This window comes from Leucopleurus acutus (assembly GCF_964270905.1).
Source record: "Leucopleurus acutus genome assembly, chromosome: X".
Lineage (NCBI taxonomy): Eukaryota > Metazoa > Chordata > Mammalia > Artiodactyla > Delphinidae > Leucopleurus > Leucopleurus acutus.
In genome coordinates, this window is record NC_139148.1 from 115,708,158 (window position 1) to 115,728,180 (window position 20,023).

General features: G+C 38.5%; 1 protein-coding gene across 1 annotated transcript in view; it reads left to right on the forward strand.

Annotated features, from left to right (window-relative positions):
- HPRT1 (hypoxanthine phosphoribosyltransferase 1) overlaps positions 1-18,718 on the forward strand; it is a 32,073-nt gene extending 13,355 nt beyond the window's left edge. Inside the window, exons 4-9 of the mRNA XM_082865368.1 lie at positions 8,137-8,202; positions 11,516-11,533; positions 13,609-13,691; positions 17,230-17,276; positions 17,423-17,499; positions 18,016-18,718. Of these exons, the coding sequence (XP_082721494.1) occupies positions 8,137-8,202; positions 11,516-11,533; positions 13,609-13,691; positions 17,230-17,276; positions 17,423-17,499; positions 18,016-18,063 (339 nt within the window). The 3' untranslated portion in view covers positions 18,064-18,718. The remainder of the gene's footprint in view (positions 1-8,136; positions 8,203-11,515; positions 11,534-13,608; positions 13,692-17,229; positions 17,277-17,422; positions 17,500-18,015) is intronic.
- Positions 18,719-20,023: the final 1,305 nt, after the last annotated feature.

The window sequence follows — 20,023 nt, forward strand, 5'->3', positions numbered from 1 at the left end:
TTCTGTACTTATCCTAAAGAAATGCTCCATGAACTATTAAATGTTCCCAGAATATATAAAGAGCCATAATAATATTAACACACCCCATCTAGTTTTTCTTCAGAATGAAAATTGTATTTTTCCGATTAAAAAATACATGTTTATTATAAAGAACATACAACCATGGAAAGTTATAAAGGAATTAAGTCACCCTAAATTCCACTACCACTTTTATTTCTAATATTTTGAAGAATTTTCTCTCTGTGTATATACACTCACATTATAGTTTACATACTTAGAGTAGCTAGGCAGAATTTTATTTGCTTAGTGCCTAGTTGACAGATTGCCTGGGGATTCCAAATACCATGTTTCATTAAATCTTAGCACTGATTTTAAGATTTACCACTATTTTTTTGTACTGCTAAGAAAGAAGACGCTGTCAGTTATTGTTGTAAGTTGCTGTTGATTGTAATATGTCAGTTTCAGGGGTATTAAAATGTGAATGTACATCTTAGAACAATAAAATGTAGTACTATATATTCAATGACTTTTCTATCCCTAAGGCTCTGTGATATTAAAAAAAGACACAGTTGATAAGTGTGCAAATGTATTTTCTCTGTTGTGAGTTCAATTTTGCAGTGAATTTTTTTTTTTACTAAAATAGTTTAATTTAAAAAAAAAATGAGGAAGTCTCGAGAGGGAAAGTTGTCCAACAAGTAAATTTTTTGTGGGAATATTTTTTGTGGGCCCTAAGCAAAGGAGAAATTAACCTGATTTATGGTGTGTCCAGACTAAATGGCTTACGTTAAAATGAAATTCTTCTTAGAATTTTATTTTATTTATTTTTCATTATTATTATTTTAAAAATATTTATTTATTTATTTATTTGGTTGTGTCGGGTTTTAGTTGCAGCAGGCGGGCTCCTTAGTTGCAGCATGCATGTGGGATCTAGTTCCTGGTCCAGGGATCGAACCCAGGCCCCCTGCATTGGGAGTGTAGAGTCTTAACCACTGCACCACCAGGCAAGTCCCTCTTCTTAGGATTTTAAATCTTGCAGAAAACTTTTGAGTTATGAATTATTATCTCCATGTACATTTGAGAACAATGAGGGGCAGAGGGATTAAGTGACTTGCCCAGGATCATACAGGTCTTCAATTTGAACACAGGCCTTTAATTCTGTGCAGAACTGAGAGTCTTATTTGGGAAAACTTTTAACTGACTTGGATCCTCTAATATGGGCTTCCTATTATTTCTTCAGAAGTTTTGCATGCAAACAATTCATTTTGCCAGTTATGGGATTTTTCCTCAGTTAGGGTCAAGGTTCAGAAAGCTATAAGTTTCAGTCTTAATCTTGGAAGTCACTTGATTAGTAGCTTGATTAGGCTATCTGTTTAGTATGTCAAAGGTACAAATTACTTTATAGAAATTTGTTATTTGTAAGAAACTGACTTTTTGAGTGAGCTTGTTGAAGAAAAATGCAGAAAATATTGGAGTAGTTTCTTAAAGTGTCTCGTCTAAGAAGAGGTCAGTAGCTTTTGGTCTGACACTTTTCTCTGTATGTATTTAGTTAATGGCTTTAAGGTATGCTTTTTTCTCCAGAACAGTTGAAGTTAAATGTAAACGTACCACTTTGATGTTGACACTAGATAGTCTAAAGCTTATCTTCTGTAAATCTATCTATTTATATAAAGAAAGTGAAGTGATTTATGCCTTTCTCCTGCTTATTGAACTAAGACCATAGACGTGGATGGAGAAAAGAATTTGTTCAGTTTAAATTGGCAGGAATGGGGATGTGTACTGTCCATGGTATAAGGAAACACTAACAGAACTAGAGTCAAAAGTATACTTTCTAACTCTTGCCTGTGGATTTTCACTGTGATGTAGTCCTTGTCGGACAACTTAGGTTTTATGTAAGCACCCTGATTAGTAGAACATGAAGGTACTGGTCAGGTTTGGCCCCATGAAACCACAACTTCTATTTTTAAAAAAAATTAAGGAGGGAGTTTCCTGGTGGCGCAGTGGTTAAGGATCCACCTGCCAATGCAGGAGACATGGGTTCGAGCCCTGGTCTGGAAAGATCCCACATGCCGTGGAGCAACTAAGCCCATGGGCCACAACTACCGAGCCTGTGCTCTAGAGCCCGCAAGCCACAACTACTAAGCCTGCGTGCCACAACTACTGAAGCCCGTGTGCCTAGAGCCCGTGCTCTGCAACAAGAGAAGCCACACAATGAGAGGCCCGTGCACCACAACGAAGAGTAGCCCCTGCTCACCACAACTAGAGAAAGCCCGCGCACAGCAACGAAGACCCAACACAGCCATAAATAAATAAACAAATTTTTTAAAATTAAGGAAATTGATTAATTCACTCAGCAAACATATTACCACCTGTTGTATGCAAGGTACTATCTTTTAGGCCATGAAGAGTGGTTCTATAGAACATGTTTATCAGATCCTAGTCCCAAACCAGACATGGAATGAAAAACAAGAAGACAGGTTGCAATAACTTCTGAAGGTTTGAAAACAGTGTACTTGAAAATACCAGATATTAAATATCAGCACTAACACTTCAATCTTTTCTGGTACCCTGTTGTACTAAATGATATCTTTGATGTGTGTAGAGCAATGCTGACCAACAGAACTTTCTGTGATGATGGAAATGTTCTGTGTCTGTGTTGTCTAGTACGGAGCCACTAGCCACATGTGACTGTGAGGCTGTGAAATATATCTCATGCAACAGAGGCTCTGGTTTTTTTTGGGGGGCCACACTGCGCGGCATGTTGAATCTTAGTTTCCTGACCAGGGATTGAACCCGTGCCCTCTGCAGTGGAAGCGGATTCGTAACCACTGGACCCCCAGGGAAGTCCCTGAATTTTTAGTTTTATTTAATTTTAAATAATGTGGTTAGTGGTTATTATATTGGATAGTGCAGGATTAGATGATCTATAAGGGCCCTGCTTCATCAGCATCATTTTTAAAACTGATAATAGCTTCTTTTTCCTTTAAAGCAACATTTTAAGTTTAAAATAACAGGTAAATAAATTGACTTATTACCTGGGCATATATCCTTCCAGACTTACTTTTTTCTGCATATATTTCTAGAAAATTGGATATCTGCCGTTTTTCATCTGAGGTGCAGTCTACCTCTAAAAGTTCATGATTCTAATATTCTCACTTTTGTTGATATTTGATCAGGGTACAGGAGACCAGTTAAAGGACACAGAGGATGGTTGAAATTATGACGTGAAGAGAAAATATGATTGAGTGTGGTGGACTTGGGACCTAGCTGGATGTAGAAGGAACAGTTGTTTCCCCATAACTCCATTCTAGGGTCCTAAAGAATGATCTGAAGTTCACTGTAAAAAGGAAGGCACATATCGCTAAGCCACTAAGTGCTAAGGCTGGACTTCCTACGTCAGTAATACTCCTAGTCTCACCCTCTTGGGAGCCCAGTTTTGGTGATTAACCTCTCTGCATTCTCTTCTTATGGTCTCAACCTGTTTGTTCCAAGCCGTTCTTTTGCAGCCCACTCATTAACGTGTTTTCACACAGCTTTCTCTCCTCTTTTCCTATACCAAGCTTCAGTTCCTGTTGCTACCTGGAGGTTTGCAGAATTTTTAGGGATAGACAAATAAGAAAGTTCCTTCCTATTTCCTTTCTCTTTTTTTCACGTAGACTCGAGAAAAGGTAGATAAAATGGAAACACAGACACGGAGGGTATGTATTTGGTAGACCCAAAGAGCTTCTCTGGGGATTTTATGTAGTTGACAGTGACATTCTGAGTTAAGGACATATCGGGCTCTCCCATGCCAGTCCCATCATCTCCTTAAAGATGAAGCACATAAGAGTCACTCAGTAATGAAATGCAGCAGGGATACAGTGGGAAGCTTGTCATAGACAGGAAGGGAGGGAGCAAGGGAAAATCCTCTGGTGGGGTAATTGATTCATGGGTGCCATTTGTATGCAATTTGGGCACTTATACCTGTATTCTAGCACAGTGGACTGTAACATTTTTCTTAACTGAATCTTCTGTATTACCCTTCATTTAAAAGGTGGCTGTGTTTCCAGAAAAAGGAACCTCGAAGCTAAAACCCTTGGGGCGAACGGAAATATGGAGTTTTAGATCTAGTGCAGCAGCAGTGTCTTGCGTGCTTGGAGTTCTCTTGTCTCTTACCCTATCACCACCGCCTTTGGATCACAGGGTTTTTTCCATACTTTTCAGTTCTCAGATCTTTACTCCTTTTCTCTGTAAAAAAGGGTCAATTGAAGTCGACTGTAATACCAAATTTATACAGAAGATGTCGCTATTTAACTTGATTTACTGTGTAAATCGTTTACTACTGTGATTCGCTCTCATTGAAAGCTTCAGGTTTCATACAGTTGTTTCTTTTTGTTTTTTTTTTTTTGCTATTAATTCTCTGTCTTTGAAACTCTAGGTTTTAAGTTAGTTAGAATAAGAGGTGTCCGAAATTTCCTTAAGATGAGAAGTAATATGCAAGGGTTTTTTGATACTGGTAGTCATACTTACGTATCTTACGTTTAGTTTGCAACACTGTATACTGTTGGCCCATTTGTGATTTTCAAAAATAACACTCCATAAAATACGGACACATATATAGAAGTGTATGACAAAATTAGAAGTACAGGCGCACCACGTTTTATTGCGCTTCACGTTTTTTTAAGTAATTTTTTTTAATATTTATTTTTTGGCTGTGTCAGGTCTTAGTTGTGGCATGCAGGATCTTTCACACTGCATGGGCTCTGTAGTTGTGGCACACGGGCTTAGTTGCCCTGCGGCATGTGGGAACTTAGCTCCCCAACCAGGGATCGAACTAGGTGTCCTCTGCATTGCAAGATGGATTCTTAACCACTGGACCACCAGGGGAGTCCCTATTGCACTTCACTTTATTGTGCTTTGCAGATACTGCATTTTTTATAAATTGAAGGTTTGTGGCAGTTTTGGGTCAAGCAAGTCTATTGATGCCATTTTTCCAGCAGCACTTGCTCTCTTTATGTCTCTGTGTCACATTTTGGTAATTCTCGCAATAGGTCAAACTTTTTCATTATTATTATATTTGTTATGGTGATCTGTGATTAGTGATCTTTGATGTTACCATTACAAAAAGATTAAGACTCACTGAAGGCTCACATGATGGTTAGCATTTTTTTTGTTTTTTGGTTTTTTTTGTTTTTGCGGTACGCGGGCCTCTCACTGTTGTGGCCTCTCCCGTTGCGGAGCACAGGCGCCGGGCGCACAGGCTCAGCGGCCATGGCTTACGGGCCCAACAGCTCCGCGGCATGTGGGATCTTCCCGGACCGGGGCACGAACCCGTGTCCCCTGCATCGGCAGGCGGATTCTCAACCACTGCGCCACCAGGGAAGCCCGATGGTTAGCATTTTTATTTTTTATCTATTTATTTATTTATTTGGGGTGGGGTGGGGTTTTACCATAGTTTCATGTTTTATTTTTAAAGAAACTGCTGAAATGTTTTCCAGAGTGGCTGTACCATTCTACATTCACATAAACAAAATATAAGTGATCCAGTTTCTCTGCATCCTCCACAGTATTTGACGTCACTATTTTATTTTATTTTTAAATTAATTTTTATTGGAGTATAGTTGATTTACAATGTTGCGTTAGTTTTTGCTGTACAACAAAGAGAATCAGTCCTACATATACATATATCCACTCTTTTTTAGATTCTTTTCCCATATAGGCTATTACAGAATATTGAGTAGAGTTCTTTGTGCCATACAGTAGGTCCTTATTAGTTATCTATTTTATATATAGTAGTGTGTGTATGTCAATCCCAATCTCCCAATTTATCCCCGCCCCTTTCCCCCTGGTAACCATGTTTGTTTTCTACATCTGTAACTCTATTTCTGTTTTGTAAGTAGGTTCGTTTGAACCATTTTTTTAGATTACACATATAAACAATAGCATTTTTTAGCAATGAAGTATTTTTAAATTAAGGTATTGTACATTGTTTTTTTAGACATAATGCTGTTGCACACTTAATAGACTACAGTACAGTGCAAACATAACTTTTATGTCCACTGGGAAACCAAAAAATTCCTGTGACTTGCTGTATTGTGACACTCACTTTATTGTGATGATCTGCAACCAAACCCGAAATATCTGAGGTATGCCTATATATAAAAGTAGAAAGTCTTCTTATCCCTTCTCACTACTCAGAGGTAATTGCAGTTAGAAACTTTTTAAAAATGCTGAACAGAAATGGTTCCGTAGGCAACACATTGCTCTGTAACTTGGTGTTTTTAGTTACCATTGTTCATGTCAGTGTGTATAGATTATCAGATTCTTTTTTTTTTTTTTTTTTTTTTTTTTTTTTTTTTTGCGACACGTGGGCCTCTCATTGCCGTGGCGCCTCCCGCCGCGGAGCACAGGCTCCGGACACGCAGGCTTAGCGGCCACGGCTCGCGGGCCCAGCCGCTCCACCGCACGCAGGATCCTCCCAGAGTGGGGCACGAACCCACGTCCCCTGCATCGGCAGGCGGACTCCCAACCACTGCGCCATCAGGGAAGCCCTATCAGATTCTTTTTAATAGCTCCACAGTATTACATTGTGTGGATGAACTTAATTTAAATAGCTCCCTGTTAATAAACATGCTGGTTGTCTCCAATTTTTGTTTTTTATAACAGTTGATACAGTGAACATCCTTGTATGTATCTTTGCACACTTGTGTTTTTGTAGCTTTGATTCCTGAAAGTGGGATTGCTGGGGCAAATGGCATGCGTGTTTACAATTTTAATAGGTATGGCTATATATTTTTCAAAGGACAGTGTACTGATTTATACTCTCACCACCAACAAGGGTGCTTGTTTCCTGTCACTCTTGCCAAAATATATATCATCAGACTTAAGTTTTGCCAGTGTGAATGAGTGAACAGTAGAATCATGTTGTTTATTTGTTTCTCAGATATCATTTTATATGTTATGACATTCTTTTCTGTGAATTACCTACTCGTGTTCATTCTCCATTTCTCTATTGGATTCTTATTGTTGGAGCCCAATGTATACTAGAAATACTCGTTACAGATCTTTTCTTTCAGTTTAGGTTCATGTCATGCCTAAGTTTTTACCTTTCTGAGAATGTGAAAATATTCTACGTTTTCTTCTGGTTTGCTTATGGCTTTATTTTTTACGTTTAGATTTTAATCCATCTGGAATTTATTTTTGTGTGTGCTGTGAGGTAGGGATCATACTTTATTTTTTTCCCAAATGGATTACTAGTTGATGAAACACCATTTATTGAATAATTCATCTTTTTCCTACTGACTTGAAATACCATCTTTATCATATACTAAATCCTCATATATTTCTGGGTCTGTTTCTGGGCTCTATTCTGTTCCTTGATCTCTTTGTCTGTTACTGTGCTGGTACAGCACCATTGTAATTGCCACAGCTTTGGTATGGTTTGCTCTCTGGTAGGGCAAGTCTAAGCTGTTTCATTCACCTGCTCTTTCACTCCAGTTTTCTGTCTTGAATCCAGCACAGCAAATTATGATCATTATCACCAACCAACTACAGTGGGTGTGGAGCATTCCCTTTTGAAACTCTTTTAAGGGTTTCTACTAGATTCTGTGATAGCATAAAACTGGGAGCCTAAGAGGTATGCTTTAAAGGACTACTGATCAGACCCGATTTCCCAGACTGTGCTGAAGATGACCTGGGCCTGAGCTAGACTTTTGAGGGAAATATCTTTGGAGTCAAGTGTGATATAGACGAGACCCTACAACTTGATTGACTCATGGGAATGGTCCAGGGCCAGAACCAGACACCTGTCATGCTAATAACTTCTTTCGTGGTTCAGAAATTACTGAGACTGAAGATGGGTGGCCTCTGTAATACTGCCCACTCAAAAATGGGTGTACCCCATTTTTAGGACTCTTTGAAGCATCAAATCAGTAATGACCAATTAGAACTTCTTAATTTTTACTAATCTCTAGTTGAAAGTTACCTAGTCATTCATTTCTAGAGACATAATTCTTAACAGTTTGTATCATTTAGACTATCATAATGCTATGACATTAGATAGCTAACTTCTTAAATCTTCTAGTTCGCGTTTGATAATTTGAAATGTGTGTGTATACATGGAAAGATATACATATATATTTATCTTTTTTTTTTAACTAGAATGACCAGTCAACAGGTGACATAAAAGTAATTGGTGGAGATGATCTCTCAACTTTAACTGGAAAGGTATGTATCTTGAAGGGGAAGAAAAAAACATTCCATACCAAGTCAATTAGTAACACTGTGCTTTCAATCCATCACCAAGAGGCAGTTTAGATAGTTATTTATGCACTCAAACAAGGGTTATTTAACCCTTGGAAACAACCTAAGTTAGATATCTTTCTCTAGGTCATATAGCAAAGAGGCAGCAAAATCCAACATTAAACGTCAAGTCTGTGTTGCCAAGTACTGCTGGTATGCTTCTCTGGGAATCTAATTTGGGATCCTTCAAAGGAATATATGGGGGAAAAGACAGTCTTCTTTTTAAAAATAGACAGCACATAGTTTCTTAAAAGATAGAGAAACAGTATAATGTAGTGACTGAAAGTGTGGGTTCTAGAGCTGGAGAGCTTTGATTCAAAGCCTGGCTCAGTACCTCGTAGCTATGTGATCTTGGGCAGGTTATTTAACTTCTCGTCTCCCATATGATGCTACTGGCAGTCATCTCAGTGAGTTAAGAGGATTGAGTGATATAATGCATGTAGAGCTCTTAAAACAGTTTCTGGTAGTTAGAACACTTAGTATGTTATAACATACTGTTATTTTAAGGAATCCCAAAAAAGAGTTTAAAATACATCAAAATTCTTCCAGCATAGACATTTCGCTGAGATAATAGAGCTATTAAAATACTTGAATATTTACAATATTATTCTTCAGATACACTGAAATGATTTTTGAGTAACCAATGATAAATGATGGAATGCTTTTTTTTTGCAGCTGCCAGTTACTTTTTTGCTTATAGACACAGTGCCAGATATAAAGGCATAATCTCATAAAAGCTTCACAAGAATCCTCTTGAGGTAGATATTATCATCCCCATTTTACAGATCAGGAGACTAAGACTCAGCAAGGTTGAAAGACTTGTCCAAAGTCACACTGCCAGTTAAGTGGTAGAGCTTGAATTTAAATGCAGGTCTATCTGGCTCCAAAGCTCTTTTCTTCCTCTGGTTTTTAGATTTTAATGTTTATAGCTTACTTCACTGAGTATCTGTAAGGCGACTTTAACATGCAACACTTGTGTCAAATTCTATGGTCCCATATCAGGGTCGTGCCAAACTAATGTTGTCTTCCTCAACATCTTTTGAAAACTTCAAAGGAGAAATTATAATCTGTTGACTCTTTTCCCTTCCTGCCAGACCTATCCTCCTTCCCTTTCAGCGTGCTTTGCCCATATTTAGAAGTCATTTGAAGCCCTTACTCCTATAATCAGTTTTTAGTGCTGGAAGGGACCTAGCCTTCAAAGCTCTCTGTGATTCCATTTGACCTTGCCTTTCCCACCTAATGGCTCTGTCCCACTACATAGCTCTGTGATCTTAAAAGGTCTCTGCTTCTAAAATAACTTTCTTTTCATGATAGTCACAGTAAGCACATTTATTGTGGGAAAAAAACAAGATGCAGAAGTTGGGTGAAGTTGTTTCTTGGTGGTGAGATTATGGATTATTTAGACGTTCTATTTCAGTTTATCTCTGGCGGATACTGTGTGTGTGCAGATACATATATATATGAATAGTTTTCCCCTTTTTTCCAGTTATGGTTGAGAATATGGGCTTTGGACCCTGAAAACCCCTCTTCAAATCTATTCTCTACCACTTGACTATTTTTATGACTTTAGGCAAGTCATTTGACCTCTGAACCTCATATTTTTCATTTATTAAGTAAGGATGTAGCTATTTGATGTAAAATAAGCTCTCGGTAATGGTAGCAATTCTCATTCTTTTATTTTTTAAACATTAATGACATCATACTCTGGATACTATAATTTTGTGTGGCAAATATTTAATCTCTCAGCCTCATAGTAGTAAAAGTCTTTGATTATGATTTAGACAAGGTTTTGCAGCTACTTAGTATTATAGGCAAGACTAGAATCCAGTTTCTTTGTCTCATAATTCAGTGCTCTTTTCAAACTATAATTCCATCCCATGGTGCAAATTGCTGCATCAGTGAGCCAAAGTCACTGATGGGAAAATGTCCTTCAGATATGCTAGCTAGGTTAGAGAAAATGCTGAGAAAGAACCACATGGTAGGTGGTGAAACAATTATTTGGTCCATTAATTGATTACAGTTGGCCCTTGAACAACATGGGTTTGACCTATGTGGGTCCACTTATATCCAAATTTTTTTCAATAAATCCTTACTACACGATCTGTGGCTGGTTGTATCTGTGAATACGGAGGAACTGTGGATATGGAGGGCTGACTGTAAAGTTATATGTGGATTTTCAACTGTGTGGAGGGTCAGTGTCCCTAGTCCCCTTGTTGTTCAAGCATCAACTGTATATTCAATTTTCCTAAAGATTTAGGTTACAATATCTTTTGAAAAGAGAGAAATTAGTTGTGATATGAGGAAAGGAGTAAATTGCATATGAACTATGGTAGTAATATAATGTACATTATAAAATGCATGCAGTTATAAAATTATAGATTACATAAGGTGAGGTTTAAAAAAAGTTCTTTTCTTTCAACCCAGTGGATCTTGTGTGCCCTACCTTGATAACCACTGACTTAGAAGAGTATATAGAACATTAAAATTCTGATGCTTGTAGGTATGTGATAGAGAAATGAGAACTACAAATAAGCAATATAACATGAATCTTCTTGTGACAATGATTATAACCAGTATGTGAAATGCTGCCTCATTCCCAGGAATAGATATAGGACTCTTCTCTACCTCGGAGGTAATTGTTAGATGGTATTTTCTCTAAGCGTTCTAACAGCTATAAAATTCTGAGAGGTAGAAATTGGGGTAAGGGTTTAGGGTGGGAGGAAGCATTGGTATCTTTTAGTTTAGTCCAAGAATATGAACACATCCAGAAAATGCAGATCAATTTCAACCTACTGAGAAAATGCATTTTGAATTGGATTCCATATGGTAAGTTAAATGCATGATTTTGGAGTTATTGTACAAATTATAGTTTTGAATGTTAGAGTTGGAATACACATATTAGTTGAAGTCCCTCATTTTCCACATGGGAAACTGAGGCCCAGAGAAATTTCGTGACTTGCCCAAGATTAGACCTCCGTTTAAGTAATGAAAACTCTTAAAAAATGAACATATGGGTCAAATTTTATTTTTAAAAATTCCATTGCAGTGAAAATTTTATATTAAAGAGTTCCAAATCCCAACAGATGGCCCATTTGTTTAAATCAGAGTTCGATATAGTAAAGTAGCTTAAAGCAAGAATTTGGATAAATCCTTAGAGTTTGTTATGATGTGACTTGAATTATAATTGGAAACACTGTCTGATTCATTGTACTGATTTTCATTTCTCTTTTTCTTCCAGAATGTCTTGATTGTTGAAGTAAGTTTTACATACTTTTAATATAGTGTTTATGATTTTCTAACTTGGTATGCACAGTCCTAAAGGTAACCCAGGGAAAGAAATTCCTTTTCATCAGTTTTAATGGTGGGCTTGTGTTATAAGGGAGTGAGATTGTTTTTTTTCTAAGAAATATTTAGTAATTTACTTTTACCGGATAGTGGAAACATTTTGGCATATTTCTTACCCCTCTCTTTTTGGCTTGAAATTTTTTTGTTCCTTTTAAAGTTACACATATCATTCCCATCCATGCTTTTTATGCTTCTATTGCATATATATAACCATATACAAAATATATTTTTTGATAATTTATATAGTGCTACACTGTATATATTCTCTCTTGCAGCTTGTTATTCTCACTTAAAATTGGTTTTGAGGTTATTCATGTTGAAACATATAGAGTTAGTTGACCTTAAAATCCGTCATAGCATTTCAGTGTGCAAATCAACCTATTTATTGCCCTACAAATAGGGAGTTTGCTTCCAATTTTTCTTACTACAACAGGGCTGCTAAGAGCATCCTTTTGCGTTGTCCTGTGTGCATGTGTGTGAGTTCCCTCTGGATACAGGCACTTAGAAGTGGAATGACTGGGTTTTCGAATTTGTACGTTTTCAATTTTACTATTGTTGCCAAATTACTCATCAAAGTACTTTATATTCCCACCGGTAGAATGAGTTCTTACTCTTTTATGTAAAGTGGTGTAAGGCTTAAGAGCAACAGTAACCCCTGATTCATTTTTTGTTGTTACCAAGGTTTTTAGGAACTTTAGCTCATAGATTAAAAAATAAACAAATAACACTCTTTTCACAGGGTTTGTGTACCTGAGTATCCCTGGGAACTGGTTGCTTTTTTTAAAATACAGATTCACTAATTCCACTTCAGATTGCTTCATTTTGTCTGCAGTAATGCCGCCTAACAAATTACCACAGACTAAGCCGCTTAAAACAACACACACTGATTATCTCAGTTTTCAGGTGTCAGGACTCGAATACAGGGTAGCCGGGTCCTCTGCCCCAGGTCTCATCAGGCTGAATCAAGGCTGGGGTTCCTATCTCACCTGTGACTCATGGTACTCTTCCAAATTCATTCAGGTTGTTGGCAGAACTGAGTTCCTGTGGTTGCAGGACTGAGGGCCCCATTTTCTTGCTAGGCTGTCCTCATGTCCTAGCACATGGCCCTCTCATATGACAGCTGACTTCTTCAAAACCAGCAGAATCTCTCTCCAGGCTGCTACAGCTGTCTTGTGTAACACAACCCACTGACAACCCCATCATTTCGCAAGTCCCACTCACACTCAGGGAGTGGGGGATGATTCTGAGTGTGTACACCAGGGGGCAGGAGTCCTGGGGGCCAACAGAATTCTGTCTACCACAGCCCAGAAATCTGCATTTTTCACAAATCCCCAGCCCTGATGTTTCTGATGACTTACAGCCCCACTTTGTGAACGCTGCTTTATACCATCTGTAGAGAATATTTTCATTGAAGAGCATTAGGGTTATGGTTTAAGAAATGTTTTCCCAATTAGAGATAGGTTTGTTTTGAATAATGTCTTACTTTTGACTAAATAGCTAAGATTCACTTTCATGTAAAGTAATTCTATATGGTAAAACTTTAATACTTTGGATACTTTTAAGATGGTATAAAGCAGTGTTTCTTGGTGTGGTCTCTTAACCACCTGCATCCGAGAGTTGGAGCATCCTGATCTTGAGTTTATAAAAAAAAATCTAATATCTTTTATAATGAAGGGCAGCACCACAACTCTCTAATAAAATATGTGTGTACATACTTGCATATATATACTTAAATTAGCTGTCATTGATCTCTTGGTGCCTATAAAATCCAGCCCTGAGGACTGGCATTCCTACTGCTTGCTGAGAGCCAGATGACTTACAGATTCCAGAATATCTCAGTATGAATTGTGAGAATCACTGCACCGAAAAAAAAATGGCATTATTCCAGTTATACATGGGATTTTGTTTTTTTGTGTTTATATGATGACTGAATTTAAAGGTACGATAGTTTTATTTACCATTTAAATGTCTTTTCTTTTTTTAAAGGATATAATTGACACTGGCAAAACAATGCAGACCTTGCTTTCCTTGGTCAAGCAGCATAATCCAAAGATGGTCAAGGTTGCAAGGTATGTAAATAACATTTTGACATAGGATACTTTCTTCATTTGAAAAAAGATTAATTGCTTCTTTGTAAGGGTAAATTTTCTTATCTCCAAAAAGTAATATAATCTCAAGTAAGACTCAGTAAGTGTCCTTTGTAAATAATTTGTCGTGTGTTAAAGCCTTTCAGTGCAGTCACCTTATTGCCCAATGTTATTACTCTTTGGTTTTTCCCCAATCTAATAATGATATCAAAGTTGTCCTGGGTAGCATGGCAGAGGATTTGGGGCCTCTTTGCAAAACTGAGACCAAGGATCCCAAAGACGGGTTAGGAGGTGGTAGGAAGGCGTGGGCCCTGGAGATCCTGAGCTCCTGGAATTGAGTGATGTAATGGTCCTGTGTGATGCATCTTGTTTTGTAGCCACGTTGAAAATGTACAATGTCTGCTTCCTTTCTTCTAAGCCAGCCTCACTTCCTGGTCCTACCTGTGCTGTTTGGCTTATTAGTTCTACCTGTGTTTATCCCTAATTATAGTTTCACTCGCCAACAACTCAGAGGTAGACTATTATTCCCACTTCACAGATGGGGATACCAAGGCATAGGGAATTATCCAGAGGCACAGAGCTGGATCACTATAGAGGTAAAATTTGAACCCAGGCAACCTGGCTCAGAGTTCATGCCTTACTATTTTTTTTGTCAGGTGACGTCCCTGGATGTTTTGGGGGTTTTTTTCCTTTTTTTTTTTTAATTTTTGACCAATCTGCAATTTTATGTAGGGGTCAGATAGTGATCTAACTTTTATTTCCTAAACGATTAACTGGTTTTTATAAACCCCTTTTAAAGGATCAAAGTATTTGTCGAACATCTTTGAATCAGAGTAAGCCTTCTACTGAGTCGTGTGTCAGCAGTTTGTCCTTTGGGGCTTTTCTGATAGCTGGTGCCAGTGTATCATCAGTGAGTTTTTACTTTAAATGGATTTGGGACAGGCATGATGAGAGTGTAGAAATGATGCATTCTAGGGCACTAAGCAGTTTCCTGCAGACCAATCAGTGCATTTGCTCATTTCTCTACATGCTTTCAGGGTTTTAAATGTCAACCTACTGTGGCATATACTCCTCCAGGTATTCTTGTGTGCCTCTTTCCTGGAGTATGCTGTGAAACTGAGACAGACTGCCTCATGAGAGAGATACTTCCTGTAGCTGGAGGTGTGAGGGTCATTAGTGATGGGGCTGTGGCCCAAGTGGGTTGTTTCTCAACCTTCTTTTCCTAATCTCTTCCTTGCCATTAAATTTAATATCACAGATATATTGTGTATCTATTTATGCAATGTATGTATATCTGTGCTTTATACCTAAAAAGATTAAGTACAAAGCAGGGTTAAGAATGACTAGAAAGCTTTTTAACTTAAAAGTTAAAAATTAAAAAACCATTAACTGACAGGCATGTCAAGTGCTGCAGCCACTTTGGAAAACAGTTTGGCAGTTTCTTAAGAAACTAAACCTGTAACTGCCATACAACTCCAGCAGCTGCACTCTGGGCATTTCTCCCAGAGAAATGAGAACTTACATCCGCTCAAAAACCCGTGTGTGAATATTCATGGCAGCTTCATTTGCAATAGCCCCAAACTGGAAAGAGCCAAAATGTCCTTTGGTAGGTGACTGGTTAAACAAACTGTGGTCCACCCTACCATGGAATCCTACTCAGCACTAAAAAGGAACAAACTGCTGATGCACACGACCTGGAGGAACTCAACGGAACTGTGCCAATCTCAAAAGGGCAAATACTGTATGATCCCATTTATACAACCTTTTTTTTTTTTTTTTTTTTTTTGCGGTGCACGGGCCTCTCACCGCTGTGGCCTCTCCCGTTGCAGAGCACAGGCTCCAGATGCGCAGGCTCAGCGGCCATGGCTCACGGGCCCAGCCGCTCTGCGGCATGTGGGATCTTCCCGGACCAGGGCACGAACCCGTGTCCCCTGCATCGACAGGCAGACTCTCAACCACTGCGCCACCAGGGAAGCCCCTATACAACCTTCTTAAAGTGACAGAATGACAGAAATGGAGAACAGATTAGTGGTTGCCAGGGGTTAGGGCGTGGTGGGTGGCTGTGACTATAAATAAAGAGGTAGCAAGAGAAAGCCATGTGTGATGGAAAGTTCTGTATCCTGATTGTGGTGGTGGTTACACGAATCCACACGTGTGATACGATTGCGTAGAATTACGCACATATAAATATGAGCACAGAAAGCTGATGAAATTTGGATAAGGTCAGTCCACCAATGTCCATGTCCTGGTTGTGGTAATCTACTACAGTTATGTGACATGTTCACTGGAGGAAACTGGAGAGAGGGCACACAGGCGCTCCCTGTGCTTTTTTCTTGGCTACTTCCTATGAATCTGCAATTATTTCAAAATAATTCATTGAGATCTATAGGAATATGAGGTGCCGAGTTCCCCTGAACTCTTAGTACAGCTTGCACTGAGTTTAATGATACCTTTTTTGGATTGTTCCTGAATGAGTTCAGGTAGATGGAAGGGGTTTTGCTGTGATTGGTTTGTTATTTTCTTTCTAAATGGAACCCGAGTCTAAGTGTGTCCTCTAATTACTGGAAGGAGAATCTCAAGGGACTTGCCTGGACTACGATCCCTTGGAGGATGAGGCTTAGGCCAGTGCTTCTCAACTTTGGCTGCACATTGGTATCATCTGAGAGTTTAAAAAACAAAACATAACCTACATCTGTGTCCCATCCCCAGCGATTCTGATGTAATTGGTGAGGGGTATGGCCTGGGTATCTGAGTTTTATATAGTTTTTTAATGTTCCCACATGATTCCAATGTGCAGCGAAGGTTGAGAATCACTTTAGGTCCTTTCCAGTCCTTTTAATATACTTACCTAGGAAGTTATGAAATCTTGTTTTATTGGGACTGCCCTTATCATATGTAAAGGCTTTCAGAGCACCATTACAGGTTTTTTAATGGCTGAAAAATTTCAGCAGGCAGCACTTGGATTATGAAATTAGCTTTCGTTAGAGTTGACACATCCTACCTGCAGTTTCTGCTCTCAAAAACAAATACTAGCTCCTTTAGCATGCTACTTCTTTTTTAAGCTAACATTCCTCTTTGTAAGCTATTTACTAGAAGTCTTGAAAGGTGATGCTCACCTCTCCCACACCATTTGTGGCTTAGGGATTGTTTTCCAGGGATTTTGGACTGAAAGCCTTTACTTGTCATTTTGCTCATTGGCATTCCCCACCCGTTCATCCTCCCCAAGTAGCTGCCCTTTGATGGGCATGTGGGTAGTCAGGGGGCAGCTCTCAGAACAGTCCATCGTGTTCCAGGTGAAGATCAGTCGAGGGCCTCATCTATAGTGTGAACTCATTGCTGCCCCTGCCCAGGGAGCCCTGTGATTTAGCTCTCTCCATTTCAGAGTGTTTCTTTGGGTTTGTTAAAACTGACCATAGTATTCTAAACTGCAGATGAAACCGTGTTGCAAACCATGAATATTCTCTTTTGTAATGCCCTGCAGTGTCTCCGTGTGTCACATGTCACATTTTATAATTAACAGCTTGCTGGTGAAAAGGACCCCGCGAAGTGTTGGATATAGACCAGACTGTAAGTGAAATACTTTGTCAATCATTTAACCAGCTTTAACCCAACAAGTTTTATATGAAATGGTTTAGAGTCACTTTAGAGAATGTTTGCACGTATTAGATTTGAAAGTGATGTTTTCTGTATCTAAATGATGTGATTCTTTTTAGTTGTTGGATTTGAAATTCCAGACAAGTTTGTTGTAGGATATGCCCTTGACTATAATGAATACTTCAGGGATTTGAATGTAAGTAATGCTTCTTTTCCTCATTCTCATTTTTCAGAACCCATATAAAAATTTATAAGAGGGAAGAATTGTTTTCTCTTTCCAGCACCTCATAATTTGAACAGACTGATGGTTCCCATTAGTCACATAAAGCTGTAGTCAAGTACAGACGTCCTTAAAGCTGTAACTTGGCCAGGCTAGGGTAACACATCTTGCTGGCTAAACAGTTGAACAGGTTTAATATACAGTAACTGTCCCATTATTATTTCAGATGATAGATGTGATCATAAGTAAGCGAGAAATGAACTAGTTTAAGTCTTTTAATTCACTCTCCTTCAAATACCCACCACCTCCTCTGGAAGCAGGAGTGCCGAGAACGCGTTTGTGAACGCGGGTGAGGAAGATGAGGAAGGCCGTTTGTTTTGTAAAAACCCCTGCAGCAGAATACTGTTCATAGAAGACATGCCAAGTACTGTTCTCGCCTTTCACTTCACAGTATACTTTTCTAATGTGAATCTCTGGATTTTTATTTTATAGCATGTTTGTGTCATTAGCGAAACTGGAAAAGCAAAATACAAAGCCTAAGATGAGAGTTCAAGTTGAGTTTGGAAACATCTGGAGTCCCCTTGAAGTCACCAGGAAAATTATCAGATGTTCTAGTTCTGTGGCCAGCTGCTTAGTAGAGCTTATTGCATGTATCTTCTAAGAATTTTATCCGTTCTGTATTTTAGAAAGGTCAGTTGCTGCATTCCCTAACTCTTTATTTGCACTATGAGCCTATAGAGTATCAGTTCCCTTTGGATGGATTGTTGTTTGATTTGTGAATGAAAAATCTCTTAAACCACACCACTAATGAATGAAAATATTGAAATTGTATCTGTAAGAAACATTGAAAGAGGAGAATATATTAGTTTTTTAATTGGTATTTTAATTTTTATATATTCAGGAAAGAACAGAAGTGATTGAATATTGTTAATTATACCACAGTGTGTTTAGAAAAGAAGCAGTCAGTTTCATATCAGTGACAGCATTTAGAGGTATTGTTATGTCGGATAAACCATATGTCCTGGAGTTATTTTAGTAGGTTTCAGTAGTATTAACTGTATTTTCCCGCTTGTTCAGATTATTTCTGGAGAATCTTTGTCAACAGTTCCTTTTAAATACAGGTCAATACGTTCTAAAAACCTACCACTTTTTGAAGTCTTCAATGTAAAAATCCTTAAAATAAAGGCTGTCTCTTTAAAAGAAACTATGCATACCTGTTATTTCTCTACAAATTAACCTAGTGTAGTTTTCTGTTGGTTGCCTTTTCCTTGTCTGTTAAATTTCAGTAGCTAGTTTAATTGTAATCTTTACCAAGCAGAGCAAATAATGATTATCTGGTAGAATGGGTTGGTGGAGCTAGTGAGATTCTTACCTACTTCAGAGACCTCAGATTTTAGACACATGATATATAGTTTATTACATTTTCTGATGCTAAAATAACATGGCTCTCTCTTGGAATTCTGTTAAATTGCTTCCATTGCAACCTCACCTGCAGTTCAACAGTTTTTCAGACATACACTGTTACCTTCTTTGGGTAGAGAATACTCTATCGACTAAAGAACAACAACAAAACCTTTTGTTTTCTGGGAGCAGGCAGAAAAGTTTTAAGCCAAAACTCTTCATTGCTTCTCTGCTCCAGGTAAGGTATGAACTAGTAACCTTGCAGGCCATCCAGCTATATTTATGCCTTACAAAGTCTGCTGTAATTCCCAGCAGCAAAACAGGGAACTTTAAATGATACTAAATAATAATTTGCTATAGTCCTAGAACTTCCTAGTTTACAAAAAGTTTTCCCTTTTGTTATCTCATTTGATCTTGGTGCCCTCTGAGGCTGAGGTGGGCGTTACCCCGTGTGAGTGTAGCATCCAGGGTAACTCCGCTTCCTCTCCTCAGCACGCCACCTCACTGGGCTCTCCCGGGCCACCCTACTCACCACTGCACCCCGCCTCCGACTGCGGACCCTCCTCACCCTCTTCTCAGTTGCACTTACCACCTTCTCTTAGGTCGAACCGTATGAAATTACCATTTTTGTAGGTCAAAATAGTTGGCAGTTGGCAATTTTGAGTGGTATAATCTAATAACATGCAGTATAATTTACATTTGTATTTGTTGCTCACTGTTTGTCTCTTCTTTTCATGTCCTCTAGAATGTACACTCCATATAAGGAGGGCAAGACTTGCTTCATTTCATTGTAGTATAGAGGGGAGGGAGGAGGGGCATGATAAGGGGAGGAGATTAAGAGGTTCAAGCTACTATGTATAAAATAAAGGAGGGCAAGAATTTTTATCTGTCTTGTTCACTGAGGTGTATACCTAGTGCCTCAAAGGTGGTAGCAGCTCAGATGATGGTTGTTGAATGAATGAATAGCTAAGAGTTCTGGGTTAGACTGTCCTGACCATTGCTTATTAGCTATGTGACACTGAGTTACTTAACTCTGGAACCTGTTTTCTCAACTGATTCATGGGGATAATGCTGTCTCCTTCACAGGCTTACTGTAAGG